Raw genomic sequence first — 24,707 nt, 5'->3', positions numbered from 1 at the left:
AATTTTGGACGTTTTTTGGAAAATAATACATATATATCACTTTAAAAACATTAAACCATGTCATTCCTTGTCTTAAATGTACGTTTTATGGTAAATTATGATAAAAAGTGAGAAACAATGCACTACCTAAGTAGCTCGCGGCGATCGACCTCTCGTGGACGGTCTTAGGCCTAGCCTAGCTAGGCTTAGTTTTGTAGGCCTAGCTGGTAAACATCGGTAACGTACGAACATCGTACGCTAGCTATATACCAAGCCTGACGTTGTATAGTTGCTGCATTAATTGTCTTTCTATTTTTGCCAGACTCCGTTGATACAAATTGGGGAAAACCCGGTATTTTCGCTGAAAAGTTAGGAGTCTTCCATTTGTTTTGGCCTCACGATCGACCGAAAAGTGGGCGAATTACAGGTGAAAAACAAAAATATCAATCCGCGCGCAATGCATTTTGGGATTTATAGCGGGCCGCTATAATTATTAGAATCGACTTATTTTTCACATTTTTAACCGTTTAAAGACGAAAAAAGTTATCGCAATAGGACCATATAGTATTATTTTTACATTAAATATAGTTTGTGATCTTAAATTAGATCTAAAAAACGTAGGGAAGGGGGCTTTAATTATTAATATTTTTTTCTTAAATAATTAATTAAACCTTAAAATACAAAGCTTTTGATGTATTTTTTAGGTAAATACAGTCATTTCTTTTCCGATCAATTTTTTGGTCAAAGTGAATAACTGAACATATGGGATATTCAACAGAAACAAATATTACACAACAGGAAAGACTACAGTATCATGAAATTGTGCACTCTTCCCTGGTACAACAGTTTGCAATTTCGTACTATTTAGTACAGACTTGACCCAAGTATTTGTGCATGTCCTTTTATAGTAATTGCACAGATAGGTTAAGGTTAAACTATTTATATACAGTATATACATACAACATGACAAACGCTACTTGCAGCATAAAAATATCCTTACTATAAGTACAAGTGCAGAATATCAAGAGTTGACAATTACAATTTATCTGCACTTAGCTATAATTAAAACATTATTTATAGTTATTCTTAGTTTACAATACAATGAATGAATAATAATTATAATTATCTGAGGGTGTCGTCCCTATTTCATTTTCCTCGACTGGATGGACCACCGTCTCATAAATAATAATATTGTAGTTGAAACATGAAGGGAATTATAATTTTAAGATGTGAGTTAATTTTTCATCCGTGGTTGAAATGAATATTAAAAAAAAAAAAAACAGGCTGAACTGATTGGATTCAAGCCAACAATAGATACAGTGGTCTTTGTTCACTTTGTATTTTTGGCGCGCGGCGGAAGAAGAAAATTAATTCCTGTGTTTTTTTTCTTTTATTAAAATTTAAGGGCGATTGTTAGTTTAAATTTTCCGCCCAATAAAAAAATCACATGACCACAGCCACACGGTCGGTAATTGTTGACTAACCTGAAAAGGTCAGTTGAGAGCGTTGGATTTGTTGACTCACGTCCGCATAAAGTATATAAATTCTTCGGCTGTTTACAGCTTTCTGTACATTTCGGTTTTCGAATCGCATATCAGAATCAATTATTAAACATGTCTGGAAGAGGTAAAGGAGGAAAAGGACTTGGAAAAGGAGGCGCTAAGCGTCATCGAAAAGTGTTGCGTGATAACATCCAAGGTATCACAAAACCAGCTATCCGTCGTCTTGCTCGTCGTGGTGGTGTGAAACGTATCTCTGGTCTCATCTACGAAGAAACACGTGGTGTACTTAAAGTATTCCTCGAAAATGTCATTCGTGATGCTGTAACTTACACTGAGCATGCCAAGAGAAAGACCGTCACCGCCATGGATGTCGTCTACGCCCTGAAGAGACAAGGCCGAACTCTGTACGGATTCGGTGGATAAGCTATTCTAGACTATACTCAAACCAAAAGGCTCTTTTCAGAGCCACAATATGAACCAAAGAGATTTATTTGCTTTTCTTAACATATTAACATAAATTATATAAAATATAATATTATTTACAGGTATATTTAAATAAGTTATAATATTCATCATCGATCCAGTAGAAAAGAAGAAGAGAGGAATGTGAGCTGCTTTTGGCGACATCAATTTATTAAACTATTACTAATAGTTTGGGCCTATTATTAAATACTCACTCATCACACATATGATAATAATAGTCCTATAGAAACTTCATTTACAAACCAAAATTAACTTTCGCTACTTCAGTTTCGGCTTTGCGTAAAATGCCTAGGCCAACCCCTATTCAGAGGGTGTTCCTTAGAGTTTTAATACTGTAGGCCTAGGCCTATATTAAATAAAAAAATAAAGTAACTTCGCGGCGCTAGATAGCATAGTTTCAGGTTATATTTCTATAAAATAGTAATACAGTATATTATTAGGCTGACTGTTTAAACATTTTATTTTTATATGAAGCATACATACATAGTTATTTCATCGTGTTTGTAGTAGTATACAGGACATCAATCGATCAATTATAATAAGAGTGTTTTTAAAGCGTTTAGGAAACTGATTCATAACTGTATTTTTCATATGCGTTTCTTATAGTTAAATTAAAGCAAAAATCAATCTAGGCCTACAATAAATCAGATACACAATTTTCAAACATGAACTTAAATTAAAAGATAATATCTAAAATACGAAGTTGTCCAAATAATGGGGCAGAATGTATATGTATCTTTCCAGGCAAGATTAGAATACAACATTTTCTATATTAAGCCTTTAATAGGCCTACTGTTTGTCAAAAACATTAAATTGTGGACATTCTTTTAATTTATATATACATTTGTACTCGGGCGGCGTGTACACAATTGTTTGTGTCTTGAGCACATTCCAAACTCTTTTTATTTAGGAATATGGAATTATTAGGAATATAATTTATATTGATATAGGCCTAGGGAATCTTATATTTGTTTAAATATGTTGTAAATGTTTCTTATAAAATTGGTTATCGTGATATAATATAATAAATAAGAGTATTTTTTGTTTTAATGATACTGTACGTCCAACATACTATTTAATTGTCAAAACAAACAGCTCGGTATACTGACAATTCAGTGTGAATAATACATTACAATCTTTTTTAATTTATACATCGTACATATTTTGCCAAGAGAGAGCACATCCCAAAACCTGTTTATTTTAGAAATATGGAATTTTTAGGAATATAAATATAGGCCTAGGCCATGGGAATCTTATATTTTGTTAATAATATTAATAAATATGCTGTAAATTTTTCTTATAAATAGCCTTTAGTTTTCGTGATATATAAGGGTAATTTTTGTTTTAATGATACGTACACTGTCTTAAATGGGTTTCTATAGATGCTGTACTTTACCTAGGCCAGCCTATTATTATACAGTATTGATTGTATAGGCCTAAAATAAAAATTGTTTTCCCGCCCTTCTTTTCCTTTGTCTCTAATCTGTTTTATTTAAATTCTCAATTTCTTTGTTCTCTTTTTGATGATAAAAACAGGCAGGCCAACGTAATCTCCCTCTCATTAAGAGATTATTATGCGGACGTGTAATAAGCGACACATTTTGCCCAATCACATTACGTTTCCTTAATTAGATTCATGAATCGTCTCCCTTATAAACCAACCTCAATCGAAAATTTAAGCACAATTTCTATTCGACATCCGAATTCTGAAAGCTAAAAATGGCTCGTACTAAGCAGACTGCTCGTAAATCTACAGGAGGAAAGGCTCCCAGAAAACAACTTGCTACCAAGGCGGCACGAAAGAGTGCACCAGCCACCGGTGGAGTCAAGAAACCTCATCGTTACAGGCCTGGAACCGTCGCTCTTCGTGAGATTCGTCGTTACCAGAAAAGTACTGAACTTCTCATCCGCAAGCTCCCATTCCAGCGTCTTGTCCGTGAAATCGCTCAAGATTTCAAGACAGATCTTCGATTCCAGAGCTCTGCTGTCATGGCTCTCCAAGAGGCTAGCGAAGCATACCTAGTCGGTCTTTTCGAAGATACCAACTTGTGTGCCATCCACGCTAAACGTGTAACCATCATGCCTAAAGACATCCAACTAGCCCGTCGAATCCGTGGTGAACGTGCATAGATTAAGCCGTTCCATTAACATTTCCAAACCAAAAGGCTCTTTTCAGAGCCACTACTTGAGCAAAAGAGAATTAATATAGCAAAATGTCTTCTTTTTTTATATATTATACACAGTATGAATAAAAAGGCTCATGTTTAGACTCCCATTAGGCTATCTCTAAAGTCTTGGCCTACCATATATATTTTACACGTGGACGTTTTTTCAATTCCCGCCTAAGGTTGAATGGGCCTAGGCCTACACAATATAAGAAATTTAGTTTCCACACATCTAGCAATATTATACAGTACTAGGATAAGCCTAATAAATAAAGGCTCTTGCCTAAATCCTCCACTAGTCTGGGCAGTATATTTCATTGCCTACCATTATTATTACACGTGGAAGTTTTTTTTCAATTCCCGCCTAAAGATAAGAAATCAACAGAAATCACATATTTTTAGCGTGTTGTAGGGGACGAGGTCAACCTTGCAGTTGTAACGCCAAATTAAGTGAAATTGCCAAATTAGGTTCGCGTGGTCTGTATCACACAAGACTAGGTCACCTAATTTTGCAGCACGTTTACTAGCGAGCTAATCGTGTTATTAAATATTGATAGGCCTATTATTCATTTCCAAAAACTGAAAATGATTAAAACTTGAGTATTTCTAACACAATAATCTTTACTTATTGTATGAAATTGAATAATTAAAACGGTACCTAATTTGGTAGTGGAACCTAATTTGGCGTTACAGTTATACAGTACATTAAATCGTAACACGTGTTATACCGTAGTTCATAAATCCCAAATTGTATTTTCCTCATGTATACTCACATACAGTACATTTAATATGAATTCAATATGAGTTTATTATGGAATTTAACAAAGGAAGATAGGCATACTTCGTATTCGTTTAAACATTTATTTTCTTCATTTAATTTATTGATTTTTTAATCTGGTTTTGAAATTTGAAAAAAAAATGATTTAAAATTAGGACAAAACTACATTTTGGCAAATTATGGCAACATTTGAGTTTACTATTTTTAACATTTTAAATGTCATATTCAACGTTCATTCTCTACACGAACTGAGGCCATAGGCCTACTTGAAATGATAAATGCATAAGCTTACAGTATACAACCAACAAGTACATGCTTAGTGGTTTTATATTTCTTCAATAAATATTGATTTTACAAAGGATTATTTTAAACTGTTATAAGAACAAACCAAGTAATACTGTACAATCGCCCATTGTTTAAATTTCACAGCTTTTTTCCGTTTAGAATTTAGCCTCGGGCTTATACCAATTTAAAAACATGCGCGCTAACCAACAGCCAATAGGAAACGTAAGCTTAACTATCCTACCAGCAAGCCTTCATTTGCATATCTAAGGCTATAAGTACTGAGCTTGTTCAACAATTCGTCACTTCAATTTTCTCATCGTAGACTAAAATTGTAAAATATGCCACCAAAGGTTTCAGGAAAAGCTGCTAAGAAAGCCGGTAAGGCTAAAGCTGTAAGAACTACTGACAAGAAAAGAAAACGTAAGCGAAAGGAAAGCTACAGCATTTACATCTACAAGGTGTTGAAGCAAGTTCACCCAGACACTGGTATCTCAAGCAGAGCCATGGGAATCATGAACAGTTTCGTCAACGATATCTTCGAACGTATTGCAGGAGAAGCATCTCGTCTTGCTCACTACAACAAGAAATCTACCATCACCAGCAGGGAAGTCCAGACCGCTGTCCGTCTATTGCTTCCAGGTGAATTGGCCAAACATGCCGTCTCTGAAGGTACCAAGGCTGTCACCAAATACACCAGCTCCAAGTAGACACCATTTGCTGATTCTCAAACCAAACGGCTCTTTTCAGAGCCACCACATGTCCAAAAGAGATTTTATTTGCATTATATAAAGTGTGTACGTTTATTTGTTCTTATTTCACATACATTTCACACAATATTGTATATCCCACTCTATTTTATTTCTAAATATCGCATCGGCAAGCCTATTCTAAATATCGCATCGGCAAGCCTATACTGTACTTTTAAATTTATGAATCAAAGATAATTATAAAGCAAGGTCCTTTTTATTGTTGACTGCTTTGAGCTATGGGCTTGCTATTTTTATACGATTTTTTTAACTGAAGGGGGATGGGGAATTTGTAAAATTAATTTGAAAATACAGTAGGCCTACAATTTATACCTACTAACTAATAATTGGAACTATGGCGCTCCATATACGATCGAATACACTGAATATGACATGTATACTACAGTACTATGTACATTATTGGACAGATTATGGATAACTTCAGATCAATTGTGTTTTATATTTATCAGTGACACACACTGTGGTGCATAAATACGTTCATATTAAAACGTTTTCCTTTACAAACAATAATAATGTATATTCATTGAACTTCACTCTATGTATAAATATTATAATATAATACAGTATATAACTACTTCTTGTACTTCGTAATTCTCCTATAAACCGCTTCCCAGGCTTTGGTCTCTCAATTACCTTCCTCATTACGTCAATTAGCTGTTACTGAATCTCTTCCTCATCTTTTATCATCCATTGACTCTCTCTTTCTTGATAATTATCTTTAATTCTTTTTTTTGGCATATTTAATTCAATTTTTTTGTATATAATAAATTGGGTTTTTTTTTGTATATTCACGGCTAAATACGTTATTTGTTTATAAAATTATAAATTTATTTTAGTTGAGATCATGGGACTGCTGACTCTTGTAGTTACAGTAATCTTATTTACATTAGCAATTCTTGACTAATATTATCTCTGTATATTTTATCTTATTTGTTGGTCAAATAAATGAAATGTACAGTGGTCGATGAACTGAATAACGAACACATTGTAATTTTTGAAATGGGCGGTTTAATTCCCGCCTGAAAAAACAACAAAGAAAAGAGATAAAAGCAGTACACAGCAGTTAGTATTTAATATTCAACAAAGGTCTTATCTCCACACAAAGCTCAAATTCCCGCCCAAAGAACAAAAGCAGTACCCTGTGAATGGAGCCAATTATCGTTGGCGCGAAAGACTATGATTGGCTAATTCAATCTTATCACTCCGACTGGGAGTCTCGGATAGGCTATAAAAACCCGATATAATTAAATTTGGTATCATTTTCTATTTAGAAAGTAGAACCCGAATTATACTATCAAAATGTCTGGACGTGGTAAAGGAGGCAAAGCTAAAGGAAAGGCCAAGAGCCGATCAAGCCGTGCTGGACTTCAGTTCCCAGTCGGTCGTGTTCACCGATTTTTGCGAAAGGGTAACTACGCTTCTCGTGTCGGTGCTGGTGCCCCAGTCTACATGGCTGCCGTACTTGAGTACTTGACTGCTGAAATCTTGGAGTTGGCTGGTAACGCTGCCCGTGACAACAAAAAGAGCAGAATCATCCCTCGTCATCTTCAACTTGCCATCCGTAATGATGAAGAGTTGAACCGACTTCTCGGAAGTGTGACCATTGCACAGGGTGGTGTACTGCCAAACATCCAGGCTGTACTTCTACCAAAGAAGACTCAAGCCAAGGCCAAGTAAATCATCAAAACGACATTTTCTCAAACCAAACGGCTCTTTTCAGAGCCACCAAATAAACAAAAGAGATTTGATTTGCGACTCTGTTTTTTCATTCTGTATTGACACCATATAACAATTTTCAAAGTGTACATAATACAAAAAAAATATAGGAATACTGTACAGTACTAGTACATTCAACACAATTACAATACAGTACAATGTTAGTAAAGTAATAGTACTGTACCTGCTGTAGACAGTGTTCAAGTCATTAATTCCGATCAACTGCCGATTGGCACCGGAGTTTTTTTTATATGATTATTCCATTATAAAATAGGTGTGCGAATATTTTTTATGCAGCTACGTTCAAATATAAGAATTGTAATGAGTGTGCTCTCCTTTCTGTTGATTGTATTTGGTGATTATTGACCGCCATATCAATAACATCGGGTGTTTTACAATAAATATGAATAAATAAGACTAGCCAACTACATACATTTTATTTCTTTTTTTTTATTTACACGTAACAAGTAACAGAATTACTAACAAGAAAAACAAATGCTTTAAAACACTGTGTACTGGGTGCTCTTAAGGTAACTTTTCAAGTTGCAATTGTATTCGCTGCCTTTCCTTCTCAATCCCTAACACTCTTACTTCAACTTTGACCCCTGGCCCTAATTCACGTCCTTTTAAGACGTGATTTGGCATTCTGCTTGTGTGTATCAGACCATGTTTCTGAACGCCGATATCAACAAAACAACCAAAGTGAGTGACGTTTGTGATTCGTCCGGGATAGACGCACCCACACTTGAGGTCATCCATCGACATTATTCCCACCTTGAAAAGAGGCTTCTCATATTCTGAAATTTAAAACAAACACAGTACAATTAGTATTATAGTATCATTTGTAAAGCTGTCTACACTATCAAATCAAAAAGTGTGGTGTGTCCAAATATGGTAGTGATATGACATCATTGACCCACAATTCATACCTGCTCTGATGTCATATCCTAATGGTTGTTTCAGACCATCAATGATGAGTTGCATTGTTGGTAAACCAACATCTAGGTCTTCAGCAAGTGTCTGTATATCTGTAAAGGAGAAAATGCAATATCAGTTAGTTTACTACTTCCGGATTTAAATCATAAATTAAAGGGACAGTCACAACTATTCTAAAAAGCATATTTTTTAATAATTGTTGTACAGTCAACTCTCCCAATACCGGACTCTCTGAAAACTATCCCAATACCAGTCCAAATAGTCCCAAATTCATTTTTACCATTAAAAACACATTCCAAATAACTTTCCGAAAAACCAGACATATTTGGCCGGCCCAAAGGTGTCCGGTATTGGGAGAGTATAATTAAATGCACTGATTAAATCATACTACTGCAGTTACTGTAACTAGCTACGGTTGGTAATGATGATGAAAGTTAATTAGATTCTATTGTAACTCAAGCTGGGGAGAATGGATGAAAGCTCTGTCTACACTATCAAACTTGTTACAAAAAAAATGTGATATGCCCATATATGGACATTATGGCATAATGTCACTACCATATTTGGGCACCTCACACTTTTTTTTGTGTAGTGTGGACATTGGAAGGAAGTTTAACCAAAGACTACAAAATGTTGAGGCTGAGGTAGGTAGGTAAGAATTTTTATTTTGAGAATGGTACCTTTTGTTTTCAATGCCTTGTTTATTTTGTCTCGCATCTGTGCTAACCCAATAGATTCTGCATCTTCTCCAATCATATTTAAGAAACTTTTGAACAAAAAAACAGATAGAAAGTCAAGTGCATAGTACCAGCAAATGTTAAGAATGTCATTAAATTTGAAGAGGCTAACAACACTATTTATGTTAGAAAATATTAGAGAAGCTTGATTACAATATGTTTTAATTGTTAGACTTACGCAGTTGCTGATGTATAAGATTCTGGGTGGATCCACGTTTTATCCAGTGGATTCACTTCCAACGATTTGTCCTTTTTCTGTTTAGTTTTTTTAGACCCTTTATTCTCCGATGGAGCTTTCTTTGTCTCTTGTTTGTTGCTGTAATGAAAGATAGCATTTTACATTTACTTTTTTATGAAATTACTCTATTAATTAACCCTATATAATTTCTTTGTAGAATACAATTATTAAAATGTATTAAGAAGTAGTTCATATTCGATGGTTGAAATCACAACTACGCATGCGCTCAACGATAAAAATACAATACAATACATAAACAACGTGCGCGTAGAAACATCAAACAGGTAATACGGGATATATTACCTTTCTGATCCGTTTGACTGAGTAAATGGGCGTAATATGGAATTATATCTCATACATATTGACCAATCGGATTACAGAATTCACATACACTAAGAGATAAAGTATATTCTTACCTTACTGAGTTGATTGGGTCACTAATTCTGACAAACCCTGCACACTGTTCATATGACTTCTTTCCGAAACCTTTTATTTGAAGAAGTTGCTCTCGGTTAATGAACCTGCCATTTTGTTCTCGAAACTCAATAATCTTTTTTGCTCTTGCTGTTGTCAGCCCTGCTATTCTCCTAAAAAAAATAAATAAAAACGTACAGAAATCTAAATTAATTATAAACTGATTTATAGATGAATGTACGTCATGAGGAAAAATTCCTGAATGATCGGAATCAAAACGGTACTGAGTATGGCCTACTAGCGTTCCTGCTCCCAAAAGTCATCCATTCATAGAAAAGAACTGATGAAGAAAGTCTATCCGTGGTGACTAATAGAGTCTTTTGCGCCATAGAGGTGACGTTGGCATTTAAATAATGCTTTTATTTTACTGCTCATGAGGGATCAACAGCAATAGGTGTAACAGAATGTATTCCTCTCTTTGGAGAGAGGGGCTATTATTGGTTTATACAGGTAAGCTAAGCACGAAATAGATACATAAATTACAGATGTTTACTGTTACCGTAACATAGATTCATTGCAAACATTCAGGTCTATTCCTACAAAACTGACACATTCTTCAATCACTCCGTCCAAAGCGGTCTTCATTAATTTCTCAGGCATATCATGCTGTAAATAAATAATAATAGAATTCCAGTAAAACTCTGTTTACACTATCAAACTAGTTTGACAAAAAAGTGTGATATGCCCAAATATGGTAGTGATATGCTTAAATGGTAGTGATGTGATCATGTCCATATATGGGCACTTTTTTTTTATCACATAAAGTTTGATAGTGCAGACAGGGCTTAAGGCACACATGTACCAGCCAACAATTCTTAGTTTATGTAAGTTACTTTTCCAATTGTTCTTTGAGCATGTTGTTTTTACCTGATACATTCCAACTCCGATGTTTTTTGGATTGTTCTTCACTAATTCAACCAAAGGATCTTGTAACCTTCTAGCTATGGATACTAAAAGAACAACAAAAAGTATATAGAAAGACTTTGTATCACATAAATATTAATGAAAGATATTAACCAAAGATATACATTGTGTATCTCTTATAATCTTGTCCATTAACGTAATGTGTACTACCAACCTGCACTACGAACATTTGGATCCAAATCTGGCATCTCTCTCTCAGCTTCCTCGGACACGCTGTAGATGGAGGCTCCGTCCTCGTTTACGATACTGAAACAATAATAAAAGATATTTATTTATTTCTTTCAGTGACACATAAAAAGGGAGCACTGAGGAGAGACAAGAGCTGTCAAAGACAACTATCGCCAAAGGACATGTCTCTCCAAATCTATTGAACCTATTTCATATCTATTGAGTATAAACCATTGACTAATAATAATATTCTTGGTTTATAAAGCACCTAATGTTGTCTGTGAAACCTCTAAGCACTGTACATATCATTACCCGGTCACTTTATGGAAACATATACTCCTATAATGCAGCTACTGTAGAAATCAGCACAAAGTTGTGGGTTGACCTTACCAGGTCAGTCAGTGTCATACTGGAATTAGGGTAGAGGTCACAATGCCACCAATGTGTTTGTAATCACAAGTCAAATTTTGTTACGCTGTGTTGGCAATGTGCGACCATGATAGAAAGATTCTGTTTCAGCTTACCAGTACATAACATTCAACGGAGAAAACGCCCGAGTTGATATGAGTTCGGAGATTGTTTTCTCAGTTTCTCGACACGCTGTGCCATTTCCAATAGCAACCATATCAGATCTTTAAGAACAAAAAATCAAATTTAAGAAACATTGGCGATCATTCAGAAATACAATTTAACCTATTTCATATCCTTTAAAATTCATAGAACAACAAGGTCAAAACTATTAATACAGTCAACTCTCCCAATAACAAACAAAGCTTGAATAGAGAAATCTGGTATTGGGAGAGTTTCCGGTTTTCAGAAAATCTAGCATTGAGAGAGGTTTTTAAGGAAGTACTACTACTACTCACCGAAAATGTGTAACCATTTCTACAAGTTTTTTTCTCTGTTTTGTATCATATTTATTTAATAAATAGAGCACATCTGTATGTAAAATAGAACCTGAAAAAACACAACATATATCAAAATATATCATGGTATTCTTGCTGATGTGTAATTGTTATAATATATTAAATATCGGTTCATGGTTATTTATATCTTTTACCTGTTTCAGAGATTATTGCCACTTTACAACCATTTTTAAAGCCTGGGTCTAAGCCAATGATGACCTTTCCTCGAACTGGGGGCGTGAGAAGAAGTCGTTTTAAATTTTGAGAAAAGACATCAATAGACGCCTTCTCCGCAGATCTTGTCAACTCTGACCTAGAAGATGAGTATGTTATGAATATGAGCCCAATGTGGGGTAAATACAGTACTGTAATAAGCCTATTTATAAAGTATTTTCATTGCAAACTTATTTGCATAGATAAAGATATGTAGGCCAATTACCTTTATTAAATTTTATGTCATGGGAATTTTATGCAATTTCTCATGTTGGGATCATCAGCTGAGCTCATGAAATTGAAAAACATACCAACCTAATCTGTCTGATGATCAGTGGATGTATTAGACGTTTAAAAGCATCGTCAATTGCTAGTTTTATCAAATCGTGCACATCCGGTCTAGTCTCCCTCCTGATCCAATGCCGTTGGCACCATTGTTTAAATGATGGTTCCACATTTGCTGACAGTTCCAGCTTTACCGTCAGTTCTTTTAAAGCGTCACCGCGATTGAGAGCCAGTATCTGAAGCGAAAATGATCCAGTGAATTGAGCTTGGAATTTAAATTTGGAAGTAGAAGAGTATAAATAGGGCAACTAAAAATGATATGGAAAGAAATTAGAAAAACTGCAAAATAACCCATTTAAAGTCTGATTTAGTTAATCTTCAATGTTCATGTTTTTGGGGGAAAATACATCATCTTTCCTACTACAAAAACAACTTAATTATTGTTTGTTACCTGGTGGGGTTTAACATCTCTTACAAGCACCTTAAAATTAAAATAGGTTTCAAACTGTCTGTTAATTTTATTAGTTTCTTTCTCCTCTTTTTTGGATGATTTGGACTTCTCAGAAGTGACCAGCGTTCTACCATTGGATGTTCTGAAAATAATATACTGTTGATACTAATAAATACTTGTAACAATTCAAAATTGTAGGTAATGATTTAGCTACATATTTTAGTATGCTATATGTTTTTTGTTAGGTTCTTTTACAATTTAAACCGAGTGTGGGAAGGGTAGCGGATCCAAGGTTTTGAAAAAAAAAAGGGTGAGGGGGTTGAGCGGGGGCCTAAAAAGGGTAAAATGAAGGGCTGAGCTTAATTTGATGTCCTATATTTTGCATTACAATATCCTAAATTTAGGATCTGCCCCTGGATCTAGCATGTAGAACTAGGGACATCATACTCTCCTTTTTAAAGCTGAAGTGAAATATAAATTTGATATCTATTTTTAACAACAACTTTGTAACATACTTACAATTGTCTTATATAATCCATGGTGTATTTATCTTTAGCAATGACATCTGCTAGAATATGTTGTACACCTTGTTTTACTTTTTCAATTGTATTACAACCTGAAACAATCAAATAAAAATCCAATATTGTTTATTAAAACATCCATAAATATAACTTAGTCATTAAGTAGGGACCTCACCCCACCATATTATATAGTCTTCTCAGTGGGTATACTGTATAAGCTATACCGACGATTATTGGCTTACCTTCGATCGAGTTGTTTAAGAACTCATGAAGATTAAGTTGCGCATTATTTAGCGCTCTTGTGGCGGCTGGTTCAAGTCCTGCCTTCTTTGCTCTTTCCGCAAATGAACTTTTACTTCCAGTTTTAAAAGGAGCATACTAAACAAGAAAAAAAATTAATTAATTTTAGAAGATGAGTGTATGTATTCTAAATGGTTGGACATGATGATGTCATATCACTACCATATTTGGGTATATCACTACTATATTTGGGCACATCACACTTTCTTTGTCAAACTAGTTTCAATTTGATTTTGTTACCAGCTCAAGTATTATATGTATGAAATGCAATAAGTGCCAAAACAGCAAAGATTGAAGCCACCCAATGATACTGTACTTACAATGTGATCCAAGTCATCTAATGAACGGGCTTGTAGGATACTTCTCTCAACATCTTTCGACATTTTACCTTGTTTTTCAATTTGCTTATGAATGCTCTTTGCTTTGGTTTCTACCATTCTGAAAATAAATTTGTATAAACATATTTTAGGTATGATATGTATGCAAACACGTTATGGAAAATTAAATGCAGTAACAGTTTATTGATAGTATATTGCATTAATAAACACCATGCGCATTATACCGTAGTTCACCAAGTAAAAACTGTACTTCACGTATTTGTTTAACTTCCATGTTGTTGGTTTGCTCTTTTCGATAGCGTGCTATGAAAGGGACCGTGTGATCAGTTTCCAACAATTTGACAGTGTTCGATACAGCCCAGAAAGGTTCATTGACCTGAGACACGATTATTTCATACAACTGATCTCCTAGTTTTAACATGCCATCCACCTCATCATCGTTTGATGACTTCTTCACATCCTTATCAGGGATATTTTTCTGTACTGTTTTTCTTTCCTTCTTTATTTCACTTTTTATCCTCTTTGTTTCAGAGCATCCTTCAAGTTGTAACAAGTCCTCATCTTTTGACCTTTTCACGCCCTTTGACCTCTTCATATCCTGTTTTTCACTTTTTATTTCCTTTTTCTTGATTCCAGATGTTTCTTCATTATCATCCTCGTCTAACCCAATCTTGTGCAGTATGACTTTTGGACTAAGTTTTTTTCTTTTCACTTGTTTATCTACAATTGGACTCATGTCCCTTTTTCTCGGTTCCTTCTTTACTGTCTTAGCCATTGTTTTTGTTTACCTAGAATACAAAAAACCGCAAGAAGTTATTAAAAGCATGTGTAATTTTAGTCAAAAACATTGATCGCTTTCCGTCTTTGGTCGCACTTCCTTTCAGTCACATAAAATATATACATATACTGTACATGTACTGTACATGTATATATATTACATTGTACAATAGCCTCTCTGTCACTGTGCACATTAAAATTAGGACCAACTAGGCCTAGGCCCATATCTATACACCTCAAACTAGGCCTAAGGCCCATGCCTAGCTAAGAAATGTATGGTCAAGGTATTGATAAATAAAATTGCTACATCAATTATCCAATAATACATTTTTTTAAATAAATCTCTGTTGTGTATTACGTTTTTAACTGCTGATTACTACCACTTTAGTTTGCAAAGGTTTTATTTTGAAAAAAATTCATGCAACATGTCCAAATCATAATTTTAAATACTGCCCTCATACTGAACTCCTAAAAAAACAAGAAACTATTGTACTTCTTGGTACGCGTGCGTGTGTACGTAACGCGCTTCCGATACGCACTTCCGTTTCACCATATTACGCACGCACATCCGGAATGCACGTCGGGTGAAACTTTAATACGATCTGTTGATACATTTCAAAAACTAATAATAATGAAGATATACTGACGTTTCATATAATAAAAGTTTGTAAGTTGTTGTTGTTTATTAATCAGAAATAAAAGGACGAATAAAATTATTGAAACAGATACATAATGACCCAAGGTCGTCTAAAAAAATAGAGCTCTGAACCCTTGATATCAAATAAATTACATAGATGGTAAACTTACGCCCTATGCTGGTCTATTTTAAATTACTGGAAACAGAGGGAGGAGGTTCATTATACTCAAATACCAAACGATGCTCAAATTGTAGGCCAAATTACGAGCGACGCGGAGGAGCTGATGCTGAGAATCTACTCTCTCTGGTTTAGCGTGCGTGAACTTCTCATAGCCTACTAAATACATGCCTGATTAGTGCACCAGAGTGGATAACTTAAATACATTTTGCAGGTAAGAATTCTGTGTAAGATATCATTTTAACCATGGATGCTTTTAGTGTTTGTTTTCAATCATTTATATGCTGTATTTATAAGCAAATTCACAAAGGAAATTCTTTGTTTTCTTCTTCCGGAGGAGGTGTGTGTACTCGATAAATCACCGGCGGGTGAGGTACGATTCGACCAGCATGTGTAGGAAGGATCCTTATGAATGGGTATGGGTGGGTGATATAGCCGGTAGACTAAGGATGGATAACATTTTAAGCAACAACCTATGTCTAGGCCAAATACACTGTATTACAGTATACATGTATAAAAAACAATTAAACTTAAAATTGTCTTAATCTTAAGTCATTAACATGTTTAACCCCTGTGTGTGTAGTGTACAGTGTAATAGTATGTATTGTAGGCACAACAATCAATTGTCTCCTGTCAAACATAAAAAACATGCATGCATTTATCGACTCCAATTTTGTATGGCATAAATTTTTGCGAAAGTTACTGTGTACACTCACAATTTTATCCTGAACAAATTTACACCAACTTGTGCGCCATGAACCAGCGTCATGACCCCCTTCTTTAAAATTGAAAATGTGTTTAGAATTTTGTGTTTGTGTTGTAAAAACCACTGTACTAACGTGACCAATTCCGTTCACTGTGGTAGACGTTTCTGCAATGTTTGTAGCCATAACAATCTTGCCCGTACCAATATACTTTAATCCCTGCATACCTTCTTAAGTTTAATAATGTATTATACTCTTTGTAAGAAAACTGCTGAATTTCTACTACTTTATATGCAGTTAAAATAACATTACATCATACTGTAAATACCATTTGGATTTACCTGGTCCTATGCAGATTATAGTATGGTCCATCTCATATTGCAGGTAGAGCCTAAAATATTCCACTATTCCTTAGAAAACTTGCATATTATACATACAGTAGTATTTGATACAGTTTTGCAAAAGAAAATAATATGTATTTTAACAGTTGAATTTCTCATGGTTTAGCTTCATTTTATTTCTGTAGCAAAAAAAAACCTTAAACACTAGTAGTAAAAGAATACTTATGATTTTAAAAATTGTTAATGTATAAACAGTATCTGAGGTGCCTTGAAGCTAAGGTGGTTTAACTTTGTGAGGCACCTCTGTGTAAAATATTCAACAACAAAAAAATAACAGTATTTATGTATTGTAGTAGAAGAATTATTTAGATACTATAATTCTTCCATGTAGTAGTACTAAAGCTCTGTCTACAACACTATCAAACTAAGTGTGATGTTCCCAAATATGGTAGTGATATGCTCAAATATGGTAGTGATATGCCCAAATATGATAGTGATATGCCCAAATATGGTAGTGATATGATATCATCATGTCCATATAAGGGCACATCATATTTTTTTGTCACATACAGTAAAGTTTGATAGTGTAGACAGAGCTTTGGTTTACCTAAATACTATAGTTAGTACTTTACTACAGTTAATCTTTCCTTGGACCTCAAACATTGGTTGAAGAAAAGACCGTCAAATGTTCAAAAATCATACAACCACCATACCACAGTACTATTATGATTCACTGGTTTGTGGTGAACATTAAAAGTCTAGTATTATACAACATCCTGCCTGCAGTTGGTTAGATGGCTCACCATGCAACTCAATTTGTGTTTGAAAAGGAGTAAATTTATGACAAAATAACATTTTTATTAGTGAAAAATCACACTTTTATTTTGTTAGATATTTTTTTCACAATTTGTTAAATATATTTATAAATGTTAGTCATAAATAAAAATTAGTTAAACTTGCTGGTTCTTGTCCCTACAAGTATGATAGTAAATATACAATAATACAACATTGTCTGTCCACGCTTGAGTAATTCTATTCATAAATATTCATAAGGTATGCTAAGCCACCAATCATATCATTAGCGTATAGGGAATATGTATTAATAATATTCATGACATCATAGTATACTCGTTCCTGCACAGACAAGTTTCCTTCATGCATCGGTGCACACACACATTGCTATATATTCTACAATTCAGTATTTAGCGATGCGATAGTCATTTTGTAGTTCAAAGCTAAGCACCATGTCTTTGAGACTTAGAAACAGGTTTGCTGGTAGAAAACTAAGGGATAGGACTTCATTGGTAAGCATTTTACATTGAATTCTTTATTGAGCAGAATTTGTGCTTAGTTTGTGACAGCTTAGTATAAGCATAGAGATATTAATGGTATAAGTAGGCTAACCAATAACATATTCAGCAGTAAGATAACACAGTTCTTGGGTGTTTGTTTTGTTAAGCCTACTGTATATATGTAGTAAACAATATATCTAGCATTCTTTAATATAAGAGATAAGTTATGGTTCACGGGTCATCTGCTGTATACATTTCATTTGTAAAGCATAAAATAGTGGTATTGTGAGTGTGTTGGTTTGTAATATGATGTGTTAAAAGTTAATGTATTTCACCATGAAGTACACATACCAGATACACTGTATAGTACTGCACCATTGTAGTTTAGTGTATGGGTGTCAAAAGTAAAGGGTGGGTGAGCAAATACATATTTTCAGGTACACAGAAGTTGTTTGGTTGGTGCTGTTTTGACATTTGACTGGGTAAAAGATGGGTAATCCCACCCAACTTCACCCAGCAGCACAATTACATTCTTGATATTTAAATAATAATCTATTGTGTTATGCATAGCTTATAGTCCAAGAGCATTAGTTCATAAGTATAGGCAGACCCGGAAATTTCTGGTAACAAGCTAATTTTTTCAGGAAAGGTCGAGAACTATGATTGGAACATCATACTAAAAGTCCTGAAAAATCCTCCTTGTGCTCTCCGAGATATCCAAGATGGCGTCCAAAATGGCTGCCATTTTAAATTGGTCTATAACTTTGTAAACGCTTGTCGTAGAGTATCGATTTTGGTGTCAAATAGTTCACAATATATACATTCCTATTTGCTCTAACAGAAAATTTTGTCAAAAAATGGCCGCTACTACAGTTTCTGGCAGTTTGACCTTTGACCTGGTCTTATCATATCTCGGTAATGGCTTGTCATAGAGAATTAAGATTAGGCCCAAATTGTTCAGAACATGCATATTTTTATTTGGTGTAATGAAATATTTTATCCCAAAATGACCGGAAGTGAGGTTATTGACCTCTTATTGACCTATTCATATCTCTTTACCGTATCTCAAGAAATATTTGTCGTAGAGCATTACTTTTGGTGTCATATTGTTTGGAACATATACATTTCTATTTAGTCTAATACAACAGTTTGCCCTCAAATGCTCGGGAGTAAGTTAATTTATTGAAAACTTAAAAAATCAAAGAGCTACATAGGCAGAGGATATGAATACTGTAGAAAAAATCTAAATCAAAGTTTTAACTCTGCCTTAAAACATGTTTTGGGCATAGCACATCATCAGGTAAAGTGAATTGTTACAAAAAGAAAATATGAAGTCAATAAATTACAAAGAATAACTGTCAGTGGCTAATCAAAGTTGGTTAAGTAAACAAAAGACAATTGGCAAATACATATGTACACAGCACATATCCGACCATTTATATGCAATTTTGAATTGCGTGCAAACGCGACTCTATTGCTCACTATGTCGGTCGGTAAACACTAACTCATATTCATATCTTTTTGTTATTTTGACACTGGATATTAATACTTGTAGGCAAATATAAATGTTTTTAAACATTTTTCAACATTTTTTAACTTTTTCAGCAATTTCGGTCGGTTGGTCAGTCGGTAAACACTAACTCACATTCATATTTTTTCGTTATTTTGACACTGGATATTAATACTTGGAGGCAAATATAAATGTTTTTACAATTTTTTTTACATTTTCAGCAATTTCGGTTATTCGGTCAGTTGGTAAACACTAACTCATATTCATATTTTTTCGTTATTTTGACACTGGATATTATTTAATACTTGGAGGAAATGTTTTTAAAAATGTGAACATTTTTAAACATTTTCAGCAAATTCGGTCAGTTGGTCGGTCGGTAAATAAACAATAACTCAAATTTACGCACGCGACTGCAGCCATGTATATGGCCTTGTTGACTTTGTAAAAATGCATTTTGAAACATTCCTTGCTTTAAATGTTCGTTGTATGGCTTATTTATGATAAAAAGAGAATATACCCTAGGTATTTCACGTCAAACGCTCTTTACTCGGCATGCATAGACTTTCTTTTCCAGATTCAGATTTTATTTTTCATATGCCCTATATATGATTTATTAAATATTGAAAATATGCAAAATAAGGGTCTTTAAATCACTTCAACATTGATCAGCAGCATTCTGTTACAGTCATTCATCATCTGATGTTGCATCTTCAACATCTTGGTGTTTGTTGCTTCTTTCACATCATTATCATCATGTTCATCTGTATGGGTGTTGTTGCATGTTTGCCCAAAAGTTATGACGTTATGAGGTTAGAGAACATTCAATAGTGCATTCTCTTTTAAAACAAGGAATGACCTGGTTTCATGTTTCAAAATGCATTATTTTTACAAATAAAATGGTCTTTAACATTAAGTTTTTGACAATCCGGAGTATAATATATGCCATGTACATAGTGTTCCCTGCCAATTGAGCATTTCCATGCGAAATGTATATGACCTGAACATTTCATTCTCACACTCACAGTATCATAAAGTCTATACATTTCCTAAATTACATAACATTTCTACTTTTCTGAACAAAAAAAATTATCATAATTTCTATAATAAATTATAATAATAACGACGTGATTTCAACAAAAGCACTAATTCGCGTATGTACTGTAATGCGAGTTACAGACGAATAACGCATTTAAAATGTATTCATGACATCTACATATAGGTGACATTTTGTAGCAATAACCTTTCAACCATACTAGTATGAGAATTTCAATTAACGTGTCCCATGATATTCTTTGTTCTATCGAAGTTAAATAAATGATTATTTTGGTTTTTTCTTGTATAGTTCATACCCTTATTACAGTAAAATTTACCCTCAAGGTTATTGTTGAAAATAACAAAACACTCTTCAACTACCCAATAAAATGTTGCGGAATAACCCATTTTTTTGTTTACTTAACCAACTTTGATTAGCCAATGACAGTTATTCTTTGTAAGTTATTGACTTGATATTTTCTTTTTGTAACTTTACCTGATGATGTGCTATGCCCAAAACATGTTTTAAGGCAGAATTAAAACTTTGATTTAGATTTTTTCTACAGTATTCATATCCTCTGCCTATGTAGCTCTTTGATTTTTTAAATTTTCAATAAATTAACTTACTTCCGAGCATTTGAGGGCAAACTGTTGTATTAGACTAAATAGAAATGTATATGTTCCAAACAATATGACACCAAAAGTAATGCTTTACGACAAATATTTCTTGAGATACGGTAAAGAGATATGAATAGGTCAATAAGAGGTCAATAACCTCACTTCCGGTCATTTTGGGATAAAATATTTCATTACACCAAATAAAAATATGCATGTTCTGAACAATTTGGGCCTAATCTTAATTCTCTATGACAAGCCATTACCGAGATATGATAAGACCAGGTCAAAGGTCAAACTGCCAGAAACTGTAGTAGCGGCCATTTTTTGACAAAATTTTCTGTTAGAGCAAATAGGAATGTATATATTGTGAACTATTTGAAACCAAAATCGATAATCTACGACAAGCGGTTACAAAGTTATAGACCAATTTAAAATGGCAGCCATTTTGGACGCCATCTTGGATTTCTCGGAGAGCACAAGGAGGATTTTTCAGGACTTTTAGTATGATGTTCCAATCATAGTTCTCGACCTTTCCTGAAAAAATTAGCTTGTTACCAAAAATTTCCGGGTCAAACCCTAATGCTCTTGGACTATTAGTGGCAATACATTATGACAAGGTCATGTTATGGTTTGTCGCACTCTAAATATTGCTGCCTTAGTTGTTTATTGATTAAACATTTATTGGTTATTTGATTAAACTATTTTTTTTACAGAAGTTAAAAATGGCTGACGAAGACAGTCAACTTACGCCACCAAAAGTAAGCTTATCAATGACTTATGTTCAACCAATATGAATATTAATTGACACTAACAAGGCTGCATACATTTTCTTTTACAGTTTATGTTCTAAATTGAATACCACTGCATATAATCCCATGCTCGAGTATAATACTTCTTTGGTAAATCCATTCTTAATGCAATCCGATTATAATCCCACCCCCTATGTTCACCAAGGACCCATCTAGGACTATATTTGTTTATATACAGTACTAAATATTTAACAATTTGTTGATCTATTATGAGATGAGTTTTCCAATATCTTGTACTATAAGTTACTACATCCATTTTTGTGTACTGTATTTTTTTGTCTACAGAAACGCGGTGCTGGGAGTCCCGGTCGAAGCCCTGAGCGAAAACGTAAGCGAGTTCAAGCGGAATATTATCAATCTGATGTAGTGGATGTTTTCTCCAGGACTTCAGCTGCTAGGACCCCAACTGCTACAAAACAAGTGTTCTTTGACAAGGGAGCCTTCCTTGCTGTCAGAAGCCCAGAAGGTATATTACTTTTAAAGCTCTGTCTACACTATCAAATTTTATGTGACAAAAAAAATGTGATGTGCCCATATATGGATATGATGATGTCATATCACTACCATATTTGGACATATCTCTACCATATTTGGACATATCTCTACCATATTTGGGCACATCACACTTTTTTTGTCAAACTAGTTTGATAGTATAGACAGAACTTTAGGGATATAAAAATGTACCAACAATACATAAATCAGATCTGTTTTTCCAGTATACTTTAAGAAATTGCTTATAAAATATATTTATCAAATGCTGTTTTACTTTAGAAACATTACAAGGAAGTTAAATTATAAAAGGCTTTTCAAAGAACATCGTATTTATTGTCACTATTTCTGATTACATATCACAAGTATGTATGTTTTTTTCTTTCCAGTGCCACCATTTTATATTTGCCAGACCAACCAGAATGTATTCACATCATCCAAAAGTGTAAAGATACGTTGGCTAGAGATAAAGAAATCACCCGACCTCTACATCTTGTCCTACAACGACACCGTTGACCTAGAGAGTGTGCTGACAGAGGTCAAACTTACAAAGAAGGATAAAAACTCATTTATCATCGCGGCCAAGGAGATAAAACGTGTGGAGAAGATTATTGACTTAGCAATCAAGAAAGAAAATGGAGAACTGAATGAAAAAGATGGTGAGTGAATTCATAAAAGAGTTTATATTATATAGTTCATGTGTATTGGTTACCATTGCTCATGTTGAACATGCGTTCACCTTTGTTGTGTGCTTGAAATTCAATAGACTCATTGCAGAAATGCAACATAATTGACAATTTGTTAACCATTGATTCTGGTAATGTACTTGTTATTATCATAATACCCTAGTTGTAGGGTAGACAACTGAAGTTATTAGCTTAATTTTTATACTATATTGCTTAGTTTCGATTTGCTCTGTGGACATACAGTAATTTGAAAATACTTTGAATTTTAGTTGTATTGAATAAAGATTTGCTACCAGATGATGATGATGATGATGAAGAGGAGGAGGATGAGGATGAGGAAGAAGAAAAGAAGAAACCAGTTAAGAAGAGAAACGCACGAAAGGCACCAGCCAAAAAGAAGGCGGGAGCAAAGTCCAGAGCTGCGTTGAAACCGAAACCAAAAGCCTCCGTTAGCCTTGTATCAGACAGATTGAAGAATAAGGCTAGACAGAGGCTATCAACATTAAAACGTATGCTATTGTTTTTATTAGGTGATCATTTAGAATTCTAAATGATCACCTATTGTTATTGTATAAAATCTTTATTATTTTTTTTCTTTTTATTGTTTCTGTACACTATTTTGTGTAACAATTATCTCAAAAAGTTTAATGTCAATGATTACAAAAATTTCAGAATATCTTTCAAATAATATAACTTAATCCTAATAAGCTTTCCAGCGTGATCACTCATCCGTGACGACATTTATACGCCATTTTGCGAAATCACATTATCAATCATATCTCCATAATTCATTATCACATATTAATGAAATTCACTACACGTAAACTTCAGATCAAGGGTAAAAATATTAGCAAATAAAAACGCACGCGCACGTAGGGTCATGCGCGTGAAATCGCGCGTTAAAAATTTAAAACGCTCAAAATTAAGTTTTGATCAATTTAGAGCATGAATTAGGCCATTTGCATGTTTCAAAAAATTACTGCGCAAAAATGCGTTTTTGCGCGCGCGATACTTAAAAAGCGTAAAAAATATGATTTTTTTTAACAAATCTCATTCTACTCACCATCCTTAGTACATTCACCAAATTTGAGTCAGTTCCGACTTAAAATAACGCTATACGAGCACGTTAAAAATGACAAAATGCGCACATTAATTTTACAAAAGTTCTGAAAATGGTGAAAAATAGGTCTTTTTTAAAATGAAAATAATTCTTCAGAATGCAAGATGACCCCCGATTTTTTTAACTTATTCTGGAAGCCAATGAGTTGTAGATATGAATTCATGTACACATTTTACGTACAAAATGTTTTGACGTCATCAAATGGCCACTTGAATTTAAAAATTAGGATTTGTTATCTTTTTGTGTGGATTATCACATTCAACAGAGCGCATCTTGGTTATGTGTGCTCGAATTTCGCACAAATTTCAGTATGTGCTTGCTTAATTAATTATCTTTATCATGAGTTGAC

The 24,707-nt window shown here is 34.0% G+C and overlaps 6 protein-coding genes across 7 annotated transcripts in view; 5 read left to right on the top strand and 1 right to left on the bottom strand.

Moving 5' to 3' along the window:
• The first annotated feature begins 1,539 nt into the window (after positions 1–1,539).
• On the top strand, positions 1,540–1,936 carry LOC144851784 (histone H4). The gene has a single exon (XM_078709394.1). It carries the CDS (start codon positions 1,593–1,595, stop codon positions 1,902–1,904), a length of 312 nt encoding a protein of 103 aa, XP_078565520.1. The 5' UTR covers positions 1,540–1,592; the 3' UTR covers positions 1,905–1,936.
• A 1,727-nt stretch (positions 1,937–3,663) lies between these two features.
• Positions 3,664–4,522, top strand: LOC144851535 (histone H3). Its single transcript, XM_078709049.1, has one exon. The coding sequence runs from the start codon at positions 3,684–3,686 to the stop codon at positions 4,092–4,094; it is 411 nt and encodes a 136-aa protein (XP_078565175.1). The 5' UTR covers positions 3,664–3,683; the 3' UTR covers positions 4,095–4,522.
• Positions 4,523–5,513: 991 nt separating this feature from the next.
• LOC144852706 (histone H2B, gonadal) lies at positions 5,514–6,008 on the top strand. The gene has a single exon (XM_078710660.1). It carries the CDS (start codon positions 5,531–5,533, stop codon positions 5,897–5,899), a length of 369 nt encoding a protein of 122 aa, XP_078566786.1. The 5' UTR covers positions 5,514–5,530; the 3' UTR covers positions 5,900–6,008.
• A 1,250-nt stretch (positions 6,009–7,258) lies between these two features.
• On the top strand, positions 7,259–7,806 carry LOC144852750 (histone H2A). The gene has a single exon (XM_078710711.1). The coding sequence runs from the start codon at positions 7,259–7,261 to the stop codon at positions 7,634–7,636; it is 378 nt and encodes a 125-aa protein (XP_078566837.1). The 3' UTR covers positions 7,637–7,806.
• A 344-nt stretch (positions 7,807–8,150) lies between these two features.
• Positions 8,151–15,408, bottom strand: LOC144852051 (S1 RNA-binding domain-containing protein 1-like). The gene is made up of 18 exons (XM_078709744.1): positions 15,301–15,408; positions 14,390–14,953; positions 14,148–14,265; positions 13,770–13,905; positions 13,526–13,622; positions 13,007–13,148; positions 12,586–12,791; positions 12,213–12,370; positions 12,019–12,109; positions 11,677–11,784; positions 11,139–11,230; positions 10,928–11,010; positions 10,560–10,666; positions 10,003–10,173; positions 9,527–9,664; positions 9,292–9,377; positions 8,605–8,703; positions 8,151–8,472 (listed from the first exon to the last, which is right to left on the bottom strand). Exons 2-18 carry the CDS (start codon positions 14,938–14,940, stop codon positions 8,201–8,203), a joined length of 2,655 nt encoding a protein of 884 aa, XP_078565870.1. The 5' UTR covers positions 14,941–14,953; positions 15,301–15,408; the 3' UTR covers positions 8,151–8,200.
• Positions 15,409–15,761: 353 nt separating this feature from the next.
• LOC144852050 (poly [ADP-ribose] polymerase tankyrase-like) overlaps positions 15,762–24,707 on the top strand; it is a 33,509-nt gene continuing 24,563 nt past the window's right edge. The window contains exons 1-5 of one of the 2 annotated variants that reach the window (XM_078709742.1): positions 15,762–15,971; positions 21,968–22,012; positions 22,349–22,529; positions 22,942–23,211; positions 23,508–23,747. In XM_078709742.1, coding sequence (XP_078565868.1) covers positions 21,977–22,012; positions 22,349–22,529; positions 22,942–23,211; positions 23,508–23,747 — 727 coding nt within the window. In that variant the 5' untranslated portion in view covers positions 15,762–15,971; positions 21,968–21,976. Of the gene's footprint in view, positions 15,972–18,052; positions 18,107–21,967; positions 22,013–22,348; positions 22,530–22,941; positions 23,212–23,507; positions 23,748–24,707 lie in introns of those variants that run through there. The other variant, XM_078709743.1, reaches the window with a different exon arrangement.

The sequence above is a fragment of the Antedon bifida genome, chromosome 9 (assembly GCF_963402885.1).
Source record: "Antedon bifida chromosome 9, ecAntBifi1.1, whole genome shotgun sequence".
In the NCBI taxonomy this organism is placed as follows: domain Eukaryota; kingdom Metazoa; phylum Echinodermata; class Crinoidea; order Comatulida; family Antedonidae; genus Antedon; species Antedon bifida.
The sequence above is the reverse complement of the archived record's forward strand: the minus strand, read 5'-3'. Positions and strand labels throughout refer to the sequence as shown.

Excerpts from the sequence above, each read along its gene's own strand:
- LOC144851784 (XM_078709394.1), top strand. The coding sequence starts at position 1,593 with ATGTCTGGAAGAGGTAAAGGAGGAAAAGGACTTGGAAAAGGAGGCGCT.
- LOC144851535 (XM_078709049.1), top strand. The coding sequence starts at position 3,684 with ATGGCTCGTACTAAGCAGACTGCTCGTAAATCTACAGGAGGAAAGGCT.
- LOC144852706 (XM_078710660.1), top strand. The coding sequence starts at position 5,531 with ATGCCACCAAAGGTTTCAGGAAAAGCTGCTAAGAAAGCCGGTAAGGCT.
- LOC144852750 (XM_078710711.1), top strand. The coding sequence starts at position 7,259 with ATGTCTGGACGTGGTAAAGGAGGCAAAGCTAAAGGAAAGGCCAAGAGC.
- LOC144852051 (XM_078709744.1), bottom strand. The coding sequence starts at position 14,940 with ATGGCTAAGACAGTAAAGAAGGAACCGAGAAAAAGGGACATGAGTCCA. Across the intron at positions 10,667-10,927 it reads TCGGAGTTGGAATGTATCAG|CATGATATGCCTGAGAAATT; the intron begins GTAAAAACAACA and ends ATTTATTTACAG. Across the intron at positions 8,473-8,604 it reads AGGATATGACATCAGAGCAG|AATATGAGAAGCCTCTTTTC; the intron begins GTATGAATTGTG and ends TTTAAATTTCAG.